The following is a 20,127-nucleotide window of genomic DNA, read 5'->3' as shown; positions in this document are numbered from 1 at the left end:
TAGAAATTGTATTATCGTACTTAGCTTAGTCTACAATCCAGATTGTGGCAATAAAATACAGGAAATGACGTTTCAGACGGTCAAGATTTTAAGATTTTCTCCGGACCTCCCTAGCGATGACGCCGGCGCTCACAACGACATAGTGAAGATTTGTGCGTGGTAGCTTAGGTCATCGCCCTCAAACATCTTTTTCTTTGACAAAAATGGCATAAGATTTAGCATAGTCTGCAAGCAAAACTTGTCCCTCAAAGTACAGAAAATGTCCTTTCAGAGGGTGCAGATTTCGAAATTTCCAAAGACCAACCTTGCGACAGCTCGCATCTTCGGTACTCGAAATCTTGAAAATATTTTGTGGGCATCGCCCTCGCTAAAACCATGTGTCTTTCTAACAGAATTGCCATCAAACTTAGCTTAGTCTGGCAGCAAAATTTGCCCGTCAAAATGCATGAAATGCCGTTTTAGAGGGTCTAAATTTCAAATTTTCCCGGGGGAGCATGCCCCCGGACCCCCCTAGGGTGGTCGCGCCTCCGACGCGACGGTAGCGCCTTCGGCGCTACGTAAGCGTGTGCCGCAAAATTCTGTCAGTAAAAGTTCGCCCCCCCAGACAAAATTTCCTGCCGCCGCCTCTGTGTCTAGCCGACATTTAATTGAAGATTAGCTGCTTTGCAGCATCAACCGACTTGGCCGACATTTACATTAAAAGCTGGTAGAATGCAAACTAGACTTACAGAATCAAACCTTATCCAGTCAAGGCGATATACATTTGGACAGACATTGCTTTTAACGCGATTAAACATTCTTTTTATAATGTACATAATACCATCAAAACCAAGGGTATTCGTGTATCTAAAACATTTTAAATGCGTATATGATATGTAATGTATAATATTTACGTAGTGCATGTGTTTACCTAGCTGAAATCCGTAGATAAACGGACCCGTTCCGCGGACAGAACCCGCGAGTAGCACCCAGGCCGTGACCTCAGCCAGGGTCGTAGGGCTGGTTTAAAACTCGGCTCTGTGATTATAAACGTCTGTTTTGTTTTGTTCTTATGCCGTTTGAGAGCGTAAGTGTTCTTCTGCTAAAGCCCACCGGAATAGAACGTATAAAAGACTTGTATCAGTATCAAGGATTGTTCAACGGCATCACAACGGGAACAAATGATGAAACATCAAAAGCCCCCCCCCCCCCTCCTACTGTAGAATGGTCCATTCTCAGGTGTGCAAAAGGTAAACAATAAGTGTGACATATCGAAGCCGCCATCTTGACAATAAATACTTCTGCTTTCGGCGAGAACCTGTGTTAAAGAAATGTGATTTGCCCACCCCAGATTGCCCGCATGAAGTTATTAAAGTTGAGGAGATTGCCCCCGTGATTGACACGTGGGACATGTTTTGGAGAGAACTCGGACAACTTCGTCAACGATTTGTATCATATAACTTGGTAGTCGGCCCAGCCGATAATAACAATAATAAAACTGTTGAACGGCCTACTGACATGTCGTATATTCCAGCCCAGCACCTTATTAACCTGTGGCATTGAGAGTAGCCGAATCATCAGTTTTCCTCGTTACTTTATATAGATTAGCATGACAATGATTTTATTATATTGACCTATATTTGATTTGATTTATTATATTAATCAAAGTAACTTGTTATTAAAGTAACAATCTCTGCTGGAATTATTTTCTTTCAAAGCTTCCAAGAGAAAAGCCCACTGCAGTTCAAAAAGAGCTTCGGGCTATAAAAACCATCATTTACTCCCACTCCCAAGTGTCATTTACCGCTCAAGAGATATTGAAATCGGACGTTTAGCTGCAATACATTAGATAGTCGCTAGACGGCCCATTATCGAAGTTGACTTCCATTTTCCCGACGCCTACCAACTACTAAATATCATGAAGGTCCATCCACAGCTTCTAGAGTTATGCTGTCAACAAACAAACACATCCAAGCAGCCACCCACAAACAGCCCCGAAAACGTACTTGTAGCGGCAGCGGAGGTAAATGTCACAACTCGCCCCAGGCTGTAACGTTAGAGTGATTCATTCTCGCATATGTGCAAAGGTAGACGATGACGTATAGACTTGTCTTTCCACTTGCCCACCTTCCCAGCCGCCATCTTGTCGAACTGAATATGTTTGATTTCGGTGGGGACCTGTGACAAAGAAATGTTATTTTCCTCTTCAAATTGCCAAACTTCCAACTTTACTTGATGAATTGTCCCTGTGGTCGACTTGGATTTGCATGTTATGGTAAGAAATTACTTGGACAACTTCAGAAATCATCTAGACGCTTCTAGCCGGCGACGTTTTGGACACCACCATCACACTGAGGAAGCCAAGTATTTGTTTTCGGTGAGGAAATGTGACAAAAAAATCCATTTGTCTCCCTGAGCTGAAGCTTACCTGAGCGGAGTGCCCCTGTGGTCGACTTGCTGTATACGTACATGTACGTTCTGGACAAAAATTACTTGGACAACTCCAACTATTTGCATTATGATGTAAGTAACTTGGCGCTGAGGTGAGCCATGTTTGAATGAAGTCTACTGACAGAGGAACATTAACCTGCTAATGTATTAAAAACAGAGTGAGACAGTCACACCACCATGGCCCAGAGTAAGCCCAGCAGCCCGGACCCGGTCTACACCCCAGGTACGGCTCGGGGCGCGAAACTAGCAGCTCTGCTGGTGGACGAGGGGACCTCGCTAGTCAGGAAGATATTTGAAGATGAAGTGCGGAACATGAACCCTCCAAGTCTTCGTGAGCAGCTCAAGAAACATAAAGGATATCTTTGTGGATTACGTCACTTAAATCCTGGTCAAAGGAAAACACTGTATCCACCCAGCGGTAAGATCTCTTCTGTGCTCTACTCTAATGTTCCAGATACTGCGCAGGGGTTCGACATATCACTCTTAGAACTCCTCTTGAAAGAACTATGTGCAAATGCACCGTGCGCAGGCGATCGGGACCAACTCCGGCGGTTTAGAAACGCCAATTACGGACACAGACCAAGCACGGACTTGTCTGAACAAGACTTTAACAGACTGTGGAAGGAACTGGCTGGTATCCTGGTCGCGCTAGGTGGGGACAGAGACAAGATTTCAAGAATGCTGAACTCCAGCATCGACCGACAACTAGCAGCCGAACATTTTGCACTACTAGATAGACTTTACAAGGAAGACATGGAGGTCAAACAGGCCCTGGGCAGTCTGAAGAAAGGTCAAGTCGGTCTGAAGGAAGGACAGGACAGTCTGAAGGAAGGACAAGACGGTCTGAAGGAAGGACATGCTAATATCAGTATAAATTGTCGTTGTAGAAATGGTCATAAAGACTCAAATCTGTATGTATGTAACATTATGTTCAGTCGGTACAGTCGTTGCATGTACTGTCTGCTTTGACTAAGCCATAAGATGTTTAAATAGGGTGGTAATAGGTACCATAGAACATTGCAGAAGTGTGAATACATAAACTGTGACTTACAATGGTAGACAATGACAAATACAAAATTGTGTGAATGATGTGGGTCTAAAAATCGAGCACATACAATGGATTACATCACACCGTGAGAGATGAAATGTGTCGCCAACTGTACTCAATGCATTGAACAGTATTACCCCCTTTCCACTAGGACGGCGCCCTCGCTGCGCTCTCTCTGCGACCTAAAATTTGGCAGATCGCTCAACAAATTGTATAGAAAAATATCGAATCTTTTGTAACGATTTGTGCGTTTTGTCGTTCAGTCATACGTTTACATTTTGTAATATATACCTAGTGTGAAATCAAAGGTTACACACATCCGTTTTGGGTGACAGAAAGAGCGCAGCGCGATTGCCGTCTAGTGGAAAGAGGGCCTAAAGACGTTGCATATTTCAGGACCGCCTGACGCGGTTGATGACGTCATTGGCTGTCTGAAGGACCTGTACGCTACAGAGTATGCGCATGTGCGGCCTCTACCGTGGTGTGAAGACCTCAACCTGCATCTTGGAGAGGTCTACACCAACCTGCAGATCCAGCAAAGAAACGATAGGGGGCGCTTTCAAGACACAGACACTATCGTAAGCTTAGCAGATATCTATAAGACAAGGAAAGGTGAAGATAGCCAACTTAACGTTAGTTCAGCTGTCAGAAAGATACGAGTAGAGGGGGACCCTGGTATTGGGAAGTCGTGCTCTTGTCAGAAACTTGCCTTTGATTGGTCCTGTGGGAAACTGGACAGGTTTAAGGTCGTGTTTTTTCTGGAAATGCGACACTTAGCTGGGAAAGTCAAAAGTGAAATATTTGAGCAGCTCCTACCAAAGGACGCAAAAATGACCCCGGACCAGCTCTGGTCCTACATCCAAGAGAACCAGGATGATGTTCTCTTAATCCTAGACGGTCTAGATGAGCTAAGTAGGCCAGCTAGGGAAGTCACAGATGTGGTGGACTTGATCCAGGGTAAAATCCTCAGGAACTGTCATGTCCTGGTGACCTCCAGGCCGTACCACTGTGTCAAAGACCTGGAAAAATGTCACCAATACTACAAAATTGTAGGTTATACTGAGGAAAATTCAGAGGAGTTCATACACAAATACTTTTGTGAGTCCCCGGAGTCTGCCTCAAAACTAGTGGAACAGCTTCAAAGAAATAGCAGTTTGTCAGAAATAGTAGTCAACCCCCTCAACAATGTGCTCATATGTGTTGTGTGGGAGGAAAACAGTGAAAAACTGCCTTCTAGCAAAGCTGAACTATACGAAATGATTGTTTATTCGGTTGCTAATCGTTTCTGTACAAGGATGGAGCTCCCGATGGAAGGTGATAAACTTCCTCCTGACGTAGAAGAGGCCTTACGAGGTCTGGGAAAACTGTCCTGGGAGGGACTAGAGCAGGAACAGCTCCAGTTTAACATAGATGAGATCAAAAAGAAGTATGGCACAACTGCCGATAACATGTTGACCATGGGCCTCCTGACTAGAGATTACTCTTTCTCCAGAATCAAACGCACCTGCTACTGCGCCTTTCTGCACAAAACGTTTCAGGAATACATGGCCGCCCGCTACATCAGTGGCCTGGTCATGGATGGAAGTAGCAGAGAAGAGGGGATGAAATGTGTTTGTCGCTTGTTTGGTATGTCAAATGCTACCGTGGTTAACAGGGAACAAGTTATATCTTGCCATCGTAAGTACAGGGAGGTGCAACGCTTGTTACTTTTGATCCTAGGTGAGAATTCACGCCCAGTATTTGAACGGTTTGCAGAGGAACTAAGCAAAGCCCAAACAGATGGAGACAGGGAACCTTTGTCATTTTTGTGTTTTATGTGGCTTGGGACAAGTTGTGCAGGTGGTAAAATGGCCGAGATTGTAGCACCCTGCTTGTCTCAGCACGCAACCAACAACCTGGAGGATTTCATAGTTAATCTTGATAATGAAAGGAATTGGTGTGTTGGCTTGGCACACGTGCTGACTTTTCAAAAGGACCTACCTGTGAGCCAAGGTGCAACTTCCATACAGCATCTCACAATCAACTTAGATCGAGTACTCTACATAACACAGGAGATTGGTGTGTTGGAAAACTCATTATCGGATTATGACAAGTTACGCTCTGTGACAACACTCGAGACTAGGCGTGACATTGCAGCAGCTGTATCCCCACTAGAAGCGCTACAGTTCGTACCTAGGTGTGGAACAGAAAGTGTGACCATACGTAGCAACCATCTTACCGGCATTCTGCCGTCATTGTTAAGTTCGTTGAAACAATTGTCAGCAGTATCAAGAATAGAACATATTTCTGTACTGTTCGACAGCTGTTATATTGACAAGGAGCAATGTCCATTGGACAAGGAGCTTGGTGTAGAGTTCTCAGAGATTGACAGGCGGTTGGCCCATTTGATCGAGTGTAACATTCGCCTCAGGTCCATCAAGTTAGAGATAGGTACCTGGGCAAATAATGATCCTGGGGACAACACCAGGGGATTCGGTAACCTAATAGCCACCTTACAGAGCATCTCGAAACATAAACAACTCGAGGCTGTTGAGTTAGAGCTTCCAAGGAAAGATGATTTAAAGCTCGATATTCGTTGGTATTTCGGTATCAAACAATGGCTGCCTGCAGGAGTGCTCGTACAATATGAGACATTTAATGTGGAGCCAATGGTGCACAAACTCACAGAGTGTGTGACGAAAAATAAGGTGCTGAAGACACTGAGGCTTAGATGGGGAATTGACCCTAGTATAGACAAGATAAATAAGATATACCAAAGGGATTGCAGCGATGAGTCCCTCTCTCGCCTGTGTTCAGCGATCCGGGAAAACCGAACTCTGGAGACGCTGGTGGTTGAGGGGATGCTTTCTCACTCGGAGTGCAGGGCAGAGATGATTTCCGAGCTGTTACGTAATAAGCCTAGCAACTACAAGGAACTCAGTATCACTTTGTCTGACAGTACCTCTGTTCATGACCAGGCCTAGAACATAACGCGGGGTGAGACTTTGTAGGTTCAACAGGGCGATAGGTGAAGTTTTAGCATTCGCTCCAGAGAACACAAAAGTCGCTTCTATTTCTTACATTTCTCTGCAACAGTTTGAACAGGTTAACTTGTTCTTGTTTATGCCCCAACAATACGTCATTAAAGACATAAATCTGCATTAATCGATCAGATCAATTTATCTATTTGAATCAGACATCTGGCCCGTATCAACAAACGCATACATCTATTGCAGCTTTTGATCAACATTTGATAGATTAATACCTGATTTAATGATAGCTGTCACAATTTCCTGAAGGAAAAGATTATCTTTACTGGTTTGTATATAAAATGCTATCCTGACATCCAGTTTCCTTTGAAGACCTTCTGATGTAAGTGATGAAAATATAACACAATGTTTATTGGATACTAAAACAGAACCTTTGACAAGAGCATGACCGTGCACACGCCTTTGTTACTTTAGAAACTTTTCTCGGATTGGGTATCATCATGTATCTCTATCATTCCATGTAGTGCTTAACGTATACGTTATTATACCCTTGCATAGTTTTTTTACCATAAATCACTGATCGGCATCCACAACGTTAGTAAATTTGCAGAAAACCTTTGCCATTGATCTTATAGAATTGTAGGAAACGTGTAGTATGTCTTTTTTTAATACTTATGTTTTGTAGATATACGTATTGTTTAGATATTGCTGTTTCCACATTGCAATGGGCTTATCAAATGTTTTATAACATGATTTACATTGCTTTAAGAGTAGTGTTATAAAAGGTATAACAGGAAACAACTGTGCACTCTTAGCATCAGATCCAAATGGCCCCATAGTTCTGTAGACATGCAGATATGCAAATGTTTGTACATTCATCGAGACTTATTCCGAGGTGCATAGCAGTTGTAAATTGTACTCTCCAAGCAGAGGCTAGGCTCCGGCTGTTTTTAACGCTTTTTTTTGTCGTTTTTATCGGGCTAAAAAAGCGTTAAAAAACAGTCGGAGCCTAACCTCTGCTTGGAGAGTAGTAAATTCCACATAAAGAAAGAAATATTCGATAAAGTTATGGCTATTTTGATTTATAACGGAGAAATGTGTACTGACCAGTGTAATTGCACAGCCAGGCTTAATTACAGTTATCATTTTAGATGAATTGACTTTCACGTATGGTATACTGTTGACCACAGGGATACCAAGTACAAGTAATGCAGAACATGTGTCTACTAAGTATTTCAGTGACAACGCTATTTTTCTTGTGCAAACTATAACTGTAACGATAATGTGACAGATGTACAGGGAAGGTAAGAAGGCTGACAGCAAAGGAAATATCTGTTGAAGTTGAGTGAATATGTCAATGAGCAAAGTTGGAATTTGTGATGTAAATAGACTTTTTATAATGTTTTTTTTTGCATATAGGGTTATCAAAGTGATGATATATATGATACATAACAATCTTTTTTATGCTTGTTGCCATTGGTATATTGTGCCGTTTGTGCCACTATCTACATGTATGTCGCTGCGTTGGATTATTAAACAAACCAATAACACATGCTGGTTGATATGGTCTATTTGATTTGCTCTTTTAATGTAGCTTTTTAATAAAATGCAGTAATATCAAGATGATGACAAATCAGAACTAAAAAGATAGCATTTGCAAACAAATACAGAATGTTTGCCTTCAAATGGTCAGGCCTAGGTATCTACATCATATACCTCGTGACCATTCTGCCAGCTCTGTCCTGCAACTAATGATGTCAATCATGTAGCAATGCTACCGATTATGTAATTGCATACCACAGGGTACCTGCAACTTCGCTACTTTCTCAGTAACCATGGTGACAGCCGTCTGGTCCATGTCATTGACCTTGTTTGTTTGGAGAAGAAGGAGAAAAAGAGTAAGCAACAGGGTAAAACAGTATGTTTCCTTTTTGTGATGGTAAACATAAAAACGGGACGTTCTGTTGTAGTACTAGGGAAAGCCTCAAGGGGGAAATTGCGATAGGAAAGGGGCAATATGTTTTGAGAAATTAAGCACCGATGTCATTTAACAAACCTTTGGAAAAAATTTAAAGAAACGGAGCAAATAAGCAATTCGTAGAGGATCAATACAAACGCAATCCTTGAAGGTGGTTTTATAAAACCATAAAAAAGGTGAACAAACAAAAATTTGCAAAACATGATTCCGCCCGGGATCGAACCGGGGACCTTCTGCGTGTTAGGCAGATGTGATAACCGCTACACCACGGAATCAGCTGACAGCAAAGGCGCCTACATTGTATATAAAGATATTTTTCCAACCAGACGAGCCAGGGACTTTTACATGTACTTGCGTACATATCTGTGCTTCCATATATTTCCAATGATGTAAAAACTACGTCCAAAATTGTGTGCTTTGTTTTTAAAATTTTCTCAAAGCTCCCAAACGCACGGGATCCTGGTGTGGGGACGAGAGTGAACGAGAGGCGGCCACCTCACGCCCACGTGACGCGACTCCTGACCAATGAGCGCGCGCCACACGCCAGGCCCGTACACGTCACGACCAGGTGGCGCCCCTCCCCACTTCCTTATTTCCTCACACTAAAACACTAACGTTACAACAGGACACAACATCCAACAACTCAAGATGTTCAGCTGGCTCTCTCTGCTCGTCGTTTGCGCCTTGGCGCGAGTAAACGCAGACGACGTCTTAGACTACTCTGGAGACGACTTTTCAGATCGTATCGGCGAACATGACGTCGCTCTTGTGGAGTTCTTCGCCCCTTGGTGAGAGTTAGAGTCGCATGCACGCTCGACTGCAACACCGGGCGATCACGAACACCGGCAAATCTGATTTCTATAGATTTATGATTGATGAGAAATCTGTATTCTCCAACCTCATGTGGTTTTGTGGAAGATTTTGATAGATATGTCATGATCTGTCGTGGTTAGAAGTAAAATGTTGTTGGGTTTTGCGTCTTCAGCCGAAAACATGGGCAAGCGTCAGTAAGGTGTGCGGTGGGGAGGGGGGCGTGAGGTGGGATAAAGATTATCACACAAAACGATCTATTAGGTCATACAGATTATTATCGTCATCACTTGTAACTGCACAGTCCTATTGTCTGTTAGCTGACTAAATTTTCCTAACACTTTAAGTATTATACGTAGCGTTGTAATTGTGCTATAACGTTACCAAAAACTGCAAAATTATGCAAAAGGCAGTTTTTACCTTTTAATTTTTTCACAAACTTTGTTGACCTGATTTGTTAGTGTTTTCCTTTGAAAATGCAGCTTTGGTAGTCTGGTAACTTTAACAACAAGTAAGCTAGATGTGCAAAAGTCAGGAGATCACGGGCAGACCCATGTGAGAATTTGCTCTTGTGCAATTTATGTCAACATAGATAAAGTTCTCCAAACGTTAACAAGTAGTGATTTAAGTCAAAGCGTTGGCAAATTTCTCATAAAGATACTGGTGTTAACCGCACAATGTTAACGTTTGGAGATAAGCTGAGGCAAGTCTGAGAGTGCGGACATGCTCGTACGCCCCCATCCATTAACAGTGGAGTACAGTCGGTGGTGCACGACCAAGTTCTCTCAGGGCCTATGGAGTGAGTTTACCCGAGGAGGGACAGGTGGTTCAGTGTAGTATAACCAGCTGCTGCCACGCTGCATGTCCGCTACTAGTACTAAGCTCCTGTAAATAGCACCTTTCATCATAACACATTACGCCGAGGGCGTATTTATACAGATCCTTATCATCTGTGATGTAGGTGTATGTGGATTGTTAACCACATTGACTGTTCCAACTTTAAAGAAGTATAAAAGAAAAAAATAGCAATCATAGTTCCTCACATCCTCCTACGCAGGGACATCCAACAGCCAAACTACCTGTCTGGATAGTTTTAAAGAACGCTTGCAGATAGATGTGCAAAAGTTAGGTGTGACGGATCGCTCAGTGTAATATAACCAGCTGCTGCCGCGCTGTGTACCTGCGAAGCTGGTGTGTTACGCCGAAGGTGGTTATACTGGCTATACAGATACAGATAGAGGTATAAACCTGTATAAGTTGTTTTTTTTTCATTTCGAGCCATGCAGATACAGCAGAAGCTCCATCATAGATTATAACCCTGTCCGCCCCCCTCCCCAGGTGTGGCCATTGCAAGAGGCTCGCTCCGGAGTACGAGAAAGCTGCTACAGTCCTGAAGGACAACGACCCCCCTGTGGCACTGGTGAAGGTGAGGTCGCCATCTTGGTCTGCTCTGTTAAGATGACAGTACATGTGCTGTAACTTCATTTTCTTTTCAGTCTAGACTCTAAACCAGGGTTGTAGCCAGCCTGAAATCCGCCCCTCGATTTTCAATGGCTTTGACGCAGCATCCTAGGGGGGTTGGGAAATTTTGAAATCTAGACCCTCAGAAAATGCTATTTCCTGCATTTTGAGGGTTAATATTTTGCTCACAGAGGACAGAATGTGCAAAATTTTTTTCTGTTCCCAGTCAAAGGACGGAAGGACGGGTGCTGGCTATAACCCTGCTCTAGACTGTCCTCTGAGCAACCTTGAATTTGGCTCCCAGAAATCTCAAATGACAATTGAGTCATGAATGGAGCCATTCAAGCCCAAAACACTAAAGAAGCCACAAGGTGAAACACATTTGCGTGTTGGCTCGAATAAAGTTCCTCTACACAGGGAATATGCGGCTCCAGCGTCTTTTCTGAAGATGTGGTGTGTTTGCGGTTGGCTTGAGGTTGCCTGTTCCATGTACTCTGACAATGGAGCCATGAAAGGTTTCTGTCCCTAGATGCAAACCATCCTCCTTTCTTTTACTGTATGTAATAGCATGAAGGATCATTTGAGTTGGTAATTTATAATGAGAAAGAGAAACTGTTCCCCAACCCTGGAGTTTAACTCACCAAAGTTGAACTGTTCTTGGCCAAATCTGACCAAGAGATTCTGTAGAAAATTTCCATTGAGTTGAGTTGGAGAACAGGTAATTTTTCTCATTATAACTCTTCCTATCACATTGACCCTTTGTTACATGTACATCTGCAGGTTGATTGCACATCAGAATCAGGAGGAAAGGACACCTGCAGCAAGTTCGGCGTGAGCGGGTACCCCACGCTGAAGATCTTCCGCGGCGGAGAGTTCTCCTCTGAGTACCAGGGCCCGCGGGAACAGAGTAAGTGGATATCCGCAACAGAAGGGGAAAGGAAACTTTGGGGATGTTTAACAGATTGAAACAATTCTATAGTACAGTAGTTATACATTAGAAATGCATATTTGAAGGAAGAAAACTGAAAAAATGAAACCTCTGCCAGCATTTTAAGATTTACAGTATCTTTTTGCATTAGACACCACTTATCATACTAAGTGAAACACTAAGGAAAACAAAAAACGTCTGTTTCCAAAATCATATCTAGTTCCTCGAGTAACTGCTTTAGGTACAAGAAGGATGGAGAAAACTGGTTACCTGATCTTCTAATGTGGTGCCCCAATGGTCAAATACAATACAGTCAGGCTAAGGGGTAAAGACCACATTAGAGTTTAAGAGGGGTGGAATGGCAGATTTTCTTTGTCTTTCCTGTTAATGTTCCTTTCGGTTCCTTATTTGATACTAGTAGATGTGGAATTACTAAAAACACTGGAACGAGTCTTAAGATTGCGGAAACAAGTGCAAAGGACCATGCAACTTGGAGAGTCTTGATGGAAAGGAGCAAGTGGCCAGTCCCTGGCCTAAGCACTTAGGCAGGTAGGCAGTATTTGGAATGTATTTTTGTAAAGTCTTGTGTTTTTTCCTCGATCTGCAGATGGAATCGTGAGCTTCATGAGGAAGCAGGTCGGCCCCAGCGCTAAACCTGTTCTGGACAAGGACGCCATGGAGAAGTTCATCGGCAACTCCGAGCCCAGCGTCGTAGGTAAGACAGTTGTGCAGTGGTATGCACTGACCATTACAGTCATTTACTTGCTACTCTGATCAGAGAGCAACCTCCATTGAGAGGGGATTGTTGATGGTGGATGTGATGAGTGTTGGCATCTATATCTATGTTCCATTTGCCACATTCATTTATAATGTAGATTGGCATGTCCTCTGCATGACGCTGCACATAGTTTTCATTTTGCAGTAGCTGTTTTTATAATCGATGTAATGATTTCAGAAATCACCCCTATATTCCTGGAGGAAAAGAAGGTTTTCGGTAATACCTAGGAATTCGAATTTTTTCGAGTAATCATACAAAGGAGACGTCTGACATATTCTCTAAGGGGGCATCTTCTCTGGGTAGTTTTAAAGAACGCTTGCAGATAAATGTGCAAAAGTTAGGTGTGACGGGTCGTTCAGTGTAATATAACCAGCTGCTACCGCGCCGCGTGCCTGCGAAGCTGGTGTGTTATGCCGAACGGCGGTTATACCAGCTATATAGATACAGATACAGATATTAGAGCACCACCGTAATTTTGCATTAGAGCCACAACTGCTGAAAGTTTTATAATTCACAGCACTTTGCTCTGACTTTGTTATACCATAATCCTCTAATTCTTATTGCGAAAGGGACACAGATACATTAAAACGTGCCACGGATACTGACAGACATGCCATTTTGTGTTTTTGCTTTGCAGGTTTCTTTGCGGAAGACAGTGACCTGAAGAAGGCTTTCCTGAAGACAGCAGACAACAACCGCGATGACTACAGGTTTGCCTACACCGAGGCCAGGGACGTCATCGACAAGTACGGGTACCAGGACGAGTGAGTATTTTAGACTTACTTTTATGATGATTTGTTCATACAAGTTTCATCAAACAGTGACTTCCTTTTAAAGGTATACACAAGTTTCGATGGCTGTCAGTCCATTTTGTTCATGGTGTGAAGTAGTCTTGCAAGAGTGTGAGACTAGGTTGAGACTTACGTGGATCCATGTCACTCCTTGAACAAGATGGATTGATAGCCATATAAAATTTGAAGGTACGTCTGTATACTTTTAAGAAGAAGTCACTGTTTGATGCACATTCTATTAACTATGTTTATACGTAACTAATTTAGTCTCTTCAACGATATGATGATCCGATTTTGCAGTATGCAGGAAAAGGAGGTTTTTGCAGTGTTGTAAAATTCAATTCTGTAGTACAAAATTGAAATGCAGCTGTTGCTTGTAGTCATTCCTTTCTTAATTGAAACATGAAAGCAAATCAAGTTTTCAATTAGTCAAAAGTTTTTTTCCTTTTTTTGTCATATAGCTGAATAACTGTGCAGCAACCAAAACTGGATTTTCATTACTAATTGATTTCATAATTGGAGTATGATTTAATAGACAAGACACACAAAAAGATTTCTTGGTGGTGAAATCTTTGCTCGCTCAACTTTTGCAGCCTTTAGTAGCAAAGAGGGGGGAGGGGAGTGTTAGAAATCTCATTTTAGCTAGTGTTTTTTTTTCTAAAGAAGATTTTTACCTGACGGATGTTCAAAACACGTAGCATGATGAAGTTCAGGACATTTAGGCGCCAATTATACCCAGTGGCTTAGTAACGCTACTTTACAGCTATGTTGATATTTATTGTTGTGTTGTTATTGTGTTTTTGCTATGTATGCACATATGCACAGGGTTACCTGAAAAACAGGTCTGGGTTGACCTGAGCTGTATTATTCCTGGTTAAATAAATGAAGTGAAAGTAAAGTGAAAGTTCCTTTCCCGCTCCAGTGCTGTCGTGCTGTTCTACCCACCTCGCCTCCACAACAAGTTTGAGGAGAAACAGCTGGTCTACGAAGGAAAGTCCTCCGAGAACAAGATCAAGACGTGGCTCAAGGACAACGTGTAAGTAAAATTTTTTGCACTTATGTTAATGCCACTTGTTTGTCTTAACCTTTCTTTATTCATGAAAAAAGTAGAATCCGCCTAATAGCCACTTTACTGAGGGCACAAGGTGAGACGAAACAAGAAAGAGGAAGGTTAGACATCTAGATAATTAGCCAAAAAGCAGTTACTCAAGCAACTGGATATGATTTTGGAAACGGTCAGATCATTTCAGGTAGCATCTAATACCTTTTGTCAGTGTCTAAATTTATATAACATCGATGTAAGATAAGATTGGAAAATTAACCTGTCTGAATGTCCTGTTGTTTTCTCCAGTCTGGGACTGTGCGGCCACATGACCGACGGCAACGCAGACAAGTTCAAGAAGCCGCTGGTGGTGGCTTACTACGACGTGGACTATGTGAAAAATGCTAAAGGTGAGAGTTGATCACTTCTATTTATCGTTTATGTTTATCAATGTCCATTAATGAAACAACACGTGTATACTAATCTTCCTGGGGTCCGTTGCATCATATGCAAAAATACAATAAAAAGTCAAATGACAATTACTTAACAGTAACTAAACCCCATGATAGGTACTGTCTTCATTGTGATATAAAATGTCATTCGTAAACCATGAAAATTTGCATTTTGCTTTCTTCCATAACTAAATCTTGTTTTTAAATCCTGCCTTCTTTTTCAGGAAGTAACTACTGGAGAAACAGGTAAGCATTTTTCTATTTGTTTGTTTATTTGTTTGGATCTACAATGGCTGAACTTGGCTCAACCTTTTGCGTGGATATTTGCTTAAAAGACAGAACTTTTTAACTGACATTCATGTCACTTTATATCAATAGATTGCCTTAAAACTCGGGATTTATAAACTTAACACAGTCCTACTCTGTTTACGGAGACTCTAATCAGGATCTCTACTAATTCTTTTTGCTAGATTGTAGACTTTACCCTAACAGAGACTTGGGATCCTTTGGACTAAATTTGTCTATAGAACTTCTTCAGGGTTGCTACCTTTTGTTTTGTCTGTTCAAATTTGATGGTGTGAAATTTTTGTCCCTCCCATGAAGCATTTTTTTTGTCTAGGGATTGAGGAACGAGCCATGAAGACAGCTCTACCCAAACATATACATAGGATCCTTTGCCTTTTCAAAAACTTTATTTAGATCCACATTTAACATAATATACAATTAATATTTTTCAAACTTTTTCATGCGCTAGACATTCTGTACAAACTATATAAACTATTTTGAGCATTTGTTCTGGGCTTTGATAGTTCGGGGCTTTGATTGAAAGCCATGTAACTGCATTTTGACCTGGACTAAATCTTGTCTATCAAACGTCTTCAGGGTCTTGAAGGTAGCCACCAAGCTGAAGGAGGAAGGGAAGGAGGTTTACTTTGCCATCGCTGCGAGAGGAGACTTCTACGGTCAGCTGTCCGAGTTCGGCCTGGACTCCAGCAGTTCGGACAAGCCGGTCGTCGCTGCCAGGGATACAAGTGACGACAAGTTCATCATGAAGGATGAATTCAGGTACTGTGAATTTTTGCAGTCTTATTTTGTTGTAGGAGGAAAAGCATGTTTTTGCCGTTTTAATTGAAACAATTCTGCAGAACAGTATCATACAAGGTAGGCATATTCCCGGTGTCACCAAATTGAAATTGTCAGGCAACAGAGGTTGTGATAGACCAAGGAAATCCTGGATGGAATCTGTTAGGAGAGACATCAAGGTATGTGGTCTGACTGATGAACCCACTGGACAGAGCTGCATGGAAGCACGGTGTGAAGACAAGCTGACTGCTGCCTACCCATGTCAGGGATAGCAATATAATCAAATTATGGATACAACTAGTACTCCTCATAAATTTGTGGTTTAGGGGTCTATGAATATAAAGCAGTACGACTTCAGAACTTTATTTATTTGAAGCATTGAAGTTATATAAGGTCTCCCTTCTTATAGTGGCTGATATCCAGTTTGCAAAGTAAAGCTTTGTGAGACTTGCAATTTTGGAAGGCCAAAAAAATTAAATCTAGCTGTTATTAAAAACAATTTGATTGAATATCTGGCAATATTTTGAGCTCTGGTTCCTTTTTTTACTTATTTATTTCTCAAAACATTGTTGCTGTTTTGTTGTCTTGACCAAAAGTTAAGATGCCTCGTAATTTGTTTCTTCCTCAGTGTTGACAACCTGGAGAAGTTTGTGCGTGACTTCCTGGATGGGAAAGTGAAGAGGTACCTGAAGTCGGAGCCTGTTCCTGAAGATAACGACGGACCAGTCAAGGTAATAACACCTGTTCTGTCTTACCTGCCTTATCTTACCTGTTCTGTTTCACCTGGACAATTGGCCGGTCAAGGTAACAACACCTGTGCGTCCAGGACTCAGAGCTTGTTTTGGGGAATCCAAGTTCTAGTGAACCTAAGGCCATGTTGACTTAATCTCATAGATGACATCTGTGCGCGGACTGATTTTGCCTTTTCTCCAAAAAAAACTGTGGCCACATGTCACCCAATAGCATCCCTGGTTAATCAGAATTTTATACTTGCCAGAGGATCTGCTCTACAGGGTAAGGGGGCACATGATCAGGGTGTGGGACCACTACACCCTTGTTCTCTCTTTAAACAGTGCAGTTAAACAATGAACATCATTGAAATAGCAACAATTGTCTCTTACAGCCTTACTGGAGGTGAACATACGGCAAACCAAGCCTGGGAAAGAATGGACTGGATGTTAAGTCCTGTGGTTTAGCAGCATTTTTTGCTGGACTTTTCTTTTTTTTTCTGCCCGCTTATTAGTTGTGGGGTCTCCAGAAGATGTCATCCATAACATCAAATCAGTGTGGCTTAACCTAAAAATTTAGGTGTGCAGAACACAGTTTGGTTCCACAGCATAAAGTAGACTGTTAGCAAAACCTAATCACGAATTTTGCTCACAATTGAGATATGCGAGATAAACTACAGAAACTTGAGATCTGCGCAGAATTGCAATTTATGGTACGTTTTGCAGGTCGTCGTTGCTGAGAACTTCGACGAGATCGTCATGGACGACACAAAAGACGTGCTGATAGAATTCTACGCTCCATGGTGCGGGCACTGCAAGAACCTGGCTCCAAAATGGGACGAGCTGGGAGAAAAGGTACAGCAGAATTTACTGAATCTTTGTTTATTCATCAGAAGCTTGGTGACTAGAGTCATCATCATCATATCGTTCCGTGCCAGTACTGCAGCCAGGCCACGGCCTTCTCGTTAGCTTCTAGTAGGTCCTGCTCGGCGGTGGTGGGGCGTAATACACAGTCCTTTGTAATGTGTCCCATGGTTTGGGTAAGGGTGACTGCAATGACACTCAGCTTAGTTCACCCCCAACATACTCCACTCCTGGCTCAGGTCAGGTCATGGCCCCTTCTGGTGTGTATCTTGGCTTATTGGTGTTGTATTTGTTTTTCCAGTTAAAGGATACAGAGAGCATCGTCATCGCCAAGATGGATGCTACAGCCAACGACACACCTGGGGCCTTCAAAGTGTCAGGGTGAGTCTAACTCACTTTCACTCACTCACACGGTCATTAACCGGTTTATCATCTTTTGTGACCTTGAGTCGCCCGAAGAGGAGATGGGTAGACATTAGACAATATCTCTTGACAGAGGCAGATGGAGATCAGCAATCAAACCTAAATGACATCCCGCAACTTGCTAAACCGAATTTTGAGTGAGTGTGTTCCCTGTAAGGCAAGGGTTAGAGTTCTTAAGGGTTGGCACTGTGCAGGTTGAGGAGATGGAGATCTTCTTTTGTGTTGTCAGTCCCATGGGGGTGGGAAGAGAGTTGGGCTCCACCTTCAGTGCCATGCCCTAGCTTAGGCACAGTGGATAACAACCAACTGCCCCTACAAACTTAACAAAGCAAGATACAGATAAATAATTTCTAACATAGGATTGAATGAATGAAAAGTTCAAAAGTAGTAACCATCCATCCCAGTACATCATACAACAACTTAGGAAAACCTGAGAGAATCACAAAATCATAAAGGTAATTGAGCTGTCTTTGAGGGTCAGAGGTCCTGGTATGCATCCTAGTATCAGAGCCTTTTTGAAGGCTTTAAGGGTGGTTGCTTGTTTTATCTCAGGTTCTGTCTCTTGTATCCAAATACATCATTCCATGTGATTCGTTTCTCACTATTCCTATTGACCTCTCCCTTTGCAGGTTCCCTACGATATTCTGGGCGCCGGCAGGAGGCAAAGATAATCCAGAAAAATACAATGTAAGTACTAAGTAGTCTTCCCTCAGCTGTTAGCGTTAATGATCAGTGGTGACACACAGTGACATCTAGATGATAATCTGCACAGTCACATTGCTGTAAAGAGCCATCTATCAGATGTCTTAAGTACTACAGGTGCTGTCACCGCACTGATCATCCTACCAATAGTATCATACATCTGATGTGCATGGCAGAAGAAAAGTGGAACCTGACTCAAGTCTGTTGCAGAATTCTTTTCTGTGGATCCACTTTCCTTCTTCTTCTTCTTCTTCTTCAGTGCCCTCAGTCTTAGAGAAGATTATTATGGCACTTTCAGTCTAGCCTCTCGTTTAATACGGGGGTTTCAGACCAGGTGATAATTTTCGATACCACACAGGCTTCCTAGCTGTATCTCACACAGCAGTCTATTAATTAAACAGAACACACTCCTTGCCCGCCATTGCTATTTATGAAATCAAAGATGCAAGCAAATGGAGTTCTTTTGTTCAAATTTTCCTCGAATTGATGTTCTTATAGAATAAATTTGTTGGTGCAGGTTGAAAAAATGTGTCACATTTTATCCGTTTTATGAGTCGTTCGGCAATTAAATCAGTGATTTCCGTCCCTAGGTCGGGCTGGTAATTCAGGTGATACGGAATACACCGTGTTGTATTCTATATCATATATATGTATAGGAATTTGTCACTGACTGTTTCTTTAATGTCCGAATTTCTTACTGACTGTTTCTTTAAAGTCCGAATTTCTTACTGACTGTTTCTTTAAAGTCCGAATTTCTTACTGACTGTTTCTTTAATTTCCTGCAGGGTGGTCGAGAGGTCGACGACTTCATGTCCTTCCTGAAGAGGAAAGCCACACACGCGAGGGACGAGCTCTGAGGCGGCACAAACAGCAGGACATAGACACAAACCCCACATAGTCCGTACACAGCGCAGATAGCTTTATTATTATGTATATGTCAGCAAATGCAGAGACTTGAGAGGGAACTATCGTGGTCTTCGTGTAGCATAAACAAAGCTGTAGCAGTATTGTAGCATTTTTGTGTATCATGTAACTAACACATGATTCCCACATCTGCAGTCTTAAACCGCTACAATGTGTCAATGTAGCTAGCTGAAAATGCAACATCATGTGTTGCAGTCTCTGAAAAGCCCAGTACATTTGTACATTAGAGTATAGCTCATTTGATTCTGCTGACATTTTCAAGTCCTCTCTGTAGATATCTTTCTTTTCTAACAAAAAGAGAAGATCACAAGCATGCAAAAAGCTCCTACAGTTCTAAGATCACTTGAATTTCTTAAAGATTTGTAGATTGTGACACTTTCGGAAGCAGCTTTGTAAGTAAGTAGGTAACATTACAAGAGTAATTCCGTAAAATTAGTTTTCAGATGAAACTCACTGTATCTCACTTTCTTGAATAGTTTCTTCAGGTTGGTAAGTCACTAGATAACAAAGATTATTGCACATAACCAAACGTTTTACTTAGACAGTAGTTTGGTGACCGTCTCTCGCCTTCCACCTTCTTCATGCTGTAGCAGTGACACCTAGCTGCTGTGTGAAGTATTGCATCAATATGACACCAAGCTGCAGTGTGAGGAAGAACCAGTCCGTATTACCCTGACGAAGGTGACAGACGGTCACTAAAACAACGGCTAGCTAAA

At 42.2% G+C, this 20,127-nt stretch overlaps 2 protein-coding genes and 1 non-coding gene across 3 annotated transcripts; 2 read left to right on the top strand and 1 right to left on the bottom strand.

Annotated features, from left to right (window-relative positions):
* Positions 1 to 2,607: 2,607 nt before the first annotated feature.
* Positions 2,608 to 6,441, top strand: LOC118409208. Its single transcript, XM_035810077.1, has 4 exons — positions 2,608 to 3,271; positions 3,875 to 5,414; positions 5,781 to 5,908; positions 6,275 to 6,441. The coding sequence occupies exons 1-4, from the start codon at positions 2,608 to 2,610 to the stop codon at positions 6,439 to 6,441; spliced, it is 2,499 nt and encodes an 832-aa protein (XP_035665970.1).
* A 2,186-nt stretch (positions 6,442 to 8,627) lies between these two features.
* On the bottom strand, positions 8,628 to 8,700 carry Trnav-aac. The gene has a single exon. It is a non-coding gene; the product is annotated as a tRNA-Val (tRNA).
* A 265-nt stretch (positions 8,701 to 8,965) lies between these two features.
* Positions 8,966 to 19,445, top strand: LOC118409985 (protein disulfide-isomerase A3-like). Its single transcript, XM_035811415.1, has 14 exons — positions 8,966 to 9,213; positions 10,574 to 10,661; positions 11,477 to 11,603; positions 12,232 to 12,339; positions 13,040 to 13,166; positions 14,116 to 14,229; positions 14,545 to 14,645; positions 14,912 to 14,933; positions 15,570 to 15,752; positions 16,399 to 16,501; positions 17,225 to 17,353; positions 17,664 to 17,743; positions 18,415 to 18,472; positions 19,273 to 19,445. Exons 1-14 carry the CDS (start codon positions 9,074 to 9,076, stop codon positions 19,342 to 19,344), a joined length of 1,452 nt encoding a protein of 483 aa, XP_035667308.1. The 5' UTR covers positions 8,966 to 9,073; the 3' UTR covers positions 19,345 to 19,445.
* Positions 19,446 to 20,127: the final 682 nt, after the last annotated feature.

Source organism: Branchiostoma floridae, chromosome 2 (genome assembly GCF_000003815.2).
Source record: "Branchiostoma floridae strain S238N-H82 chromosome 2, Bfl_VNyyK, whole genome shotgun sequence".
NCBI classification, from domain to species: domain Eukaryota; kingdom Metazoa; phylum Chordata; class Leptocardii; order Amphioxiformes; family Branchiostomatidae; genus Branchiostoma; species Branchiostoma floridae.
This window is presented reverse-complemented; position numbering and strand designations above follow the sequence as displayed.

Coding starts and splice junctions, on each gene's coding strand:
- LOC118409985 (XM_035811415.1), top strand. CDS start 9,074: ATGTTCAGCTGGCTCTCTCTGCTCGTCGTTTGCGCCTTGGCGCGAGTA. Junction 11,604..12,231: donor CCAGGGCCCGCGGGAACAGA/GTAAGTGGATAT, acceptor CTCGATCTGCAG/ATGGAATCGTGAGCTTCATG. Junction 17,354..17,663: donor GGGACGAGCTGGGAGAAAAG/GTACAGCAGAAT, acceptor TTGTTTTTCCAG/TTAAAGGATACAGAGAGCAT.
- LOC118409208 (XM_035810077.1), top strand. CDS start 2,608: ATGGCCCAGAGTAAGCCCAGCAGCCCGGACCCGGTCTACACCCCAGGT. Junction 3,272..3,874: donor TCTGAAGGAAGGACAAGACG/GTCTGAAGGAAG, acceptor TGCATATTTCAG/GACCGCCTGACGCGGTTGAT. Junction 5,909..6,274: donor GTCCATCAAGTTAGAGATAG/GTACCTGGGCAA, acceptor GCCTGTGTTCAG/CGATCCGGGAAAACCGAACT.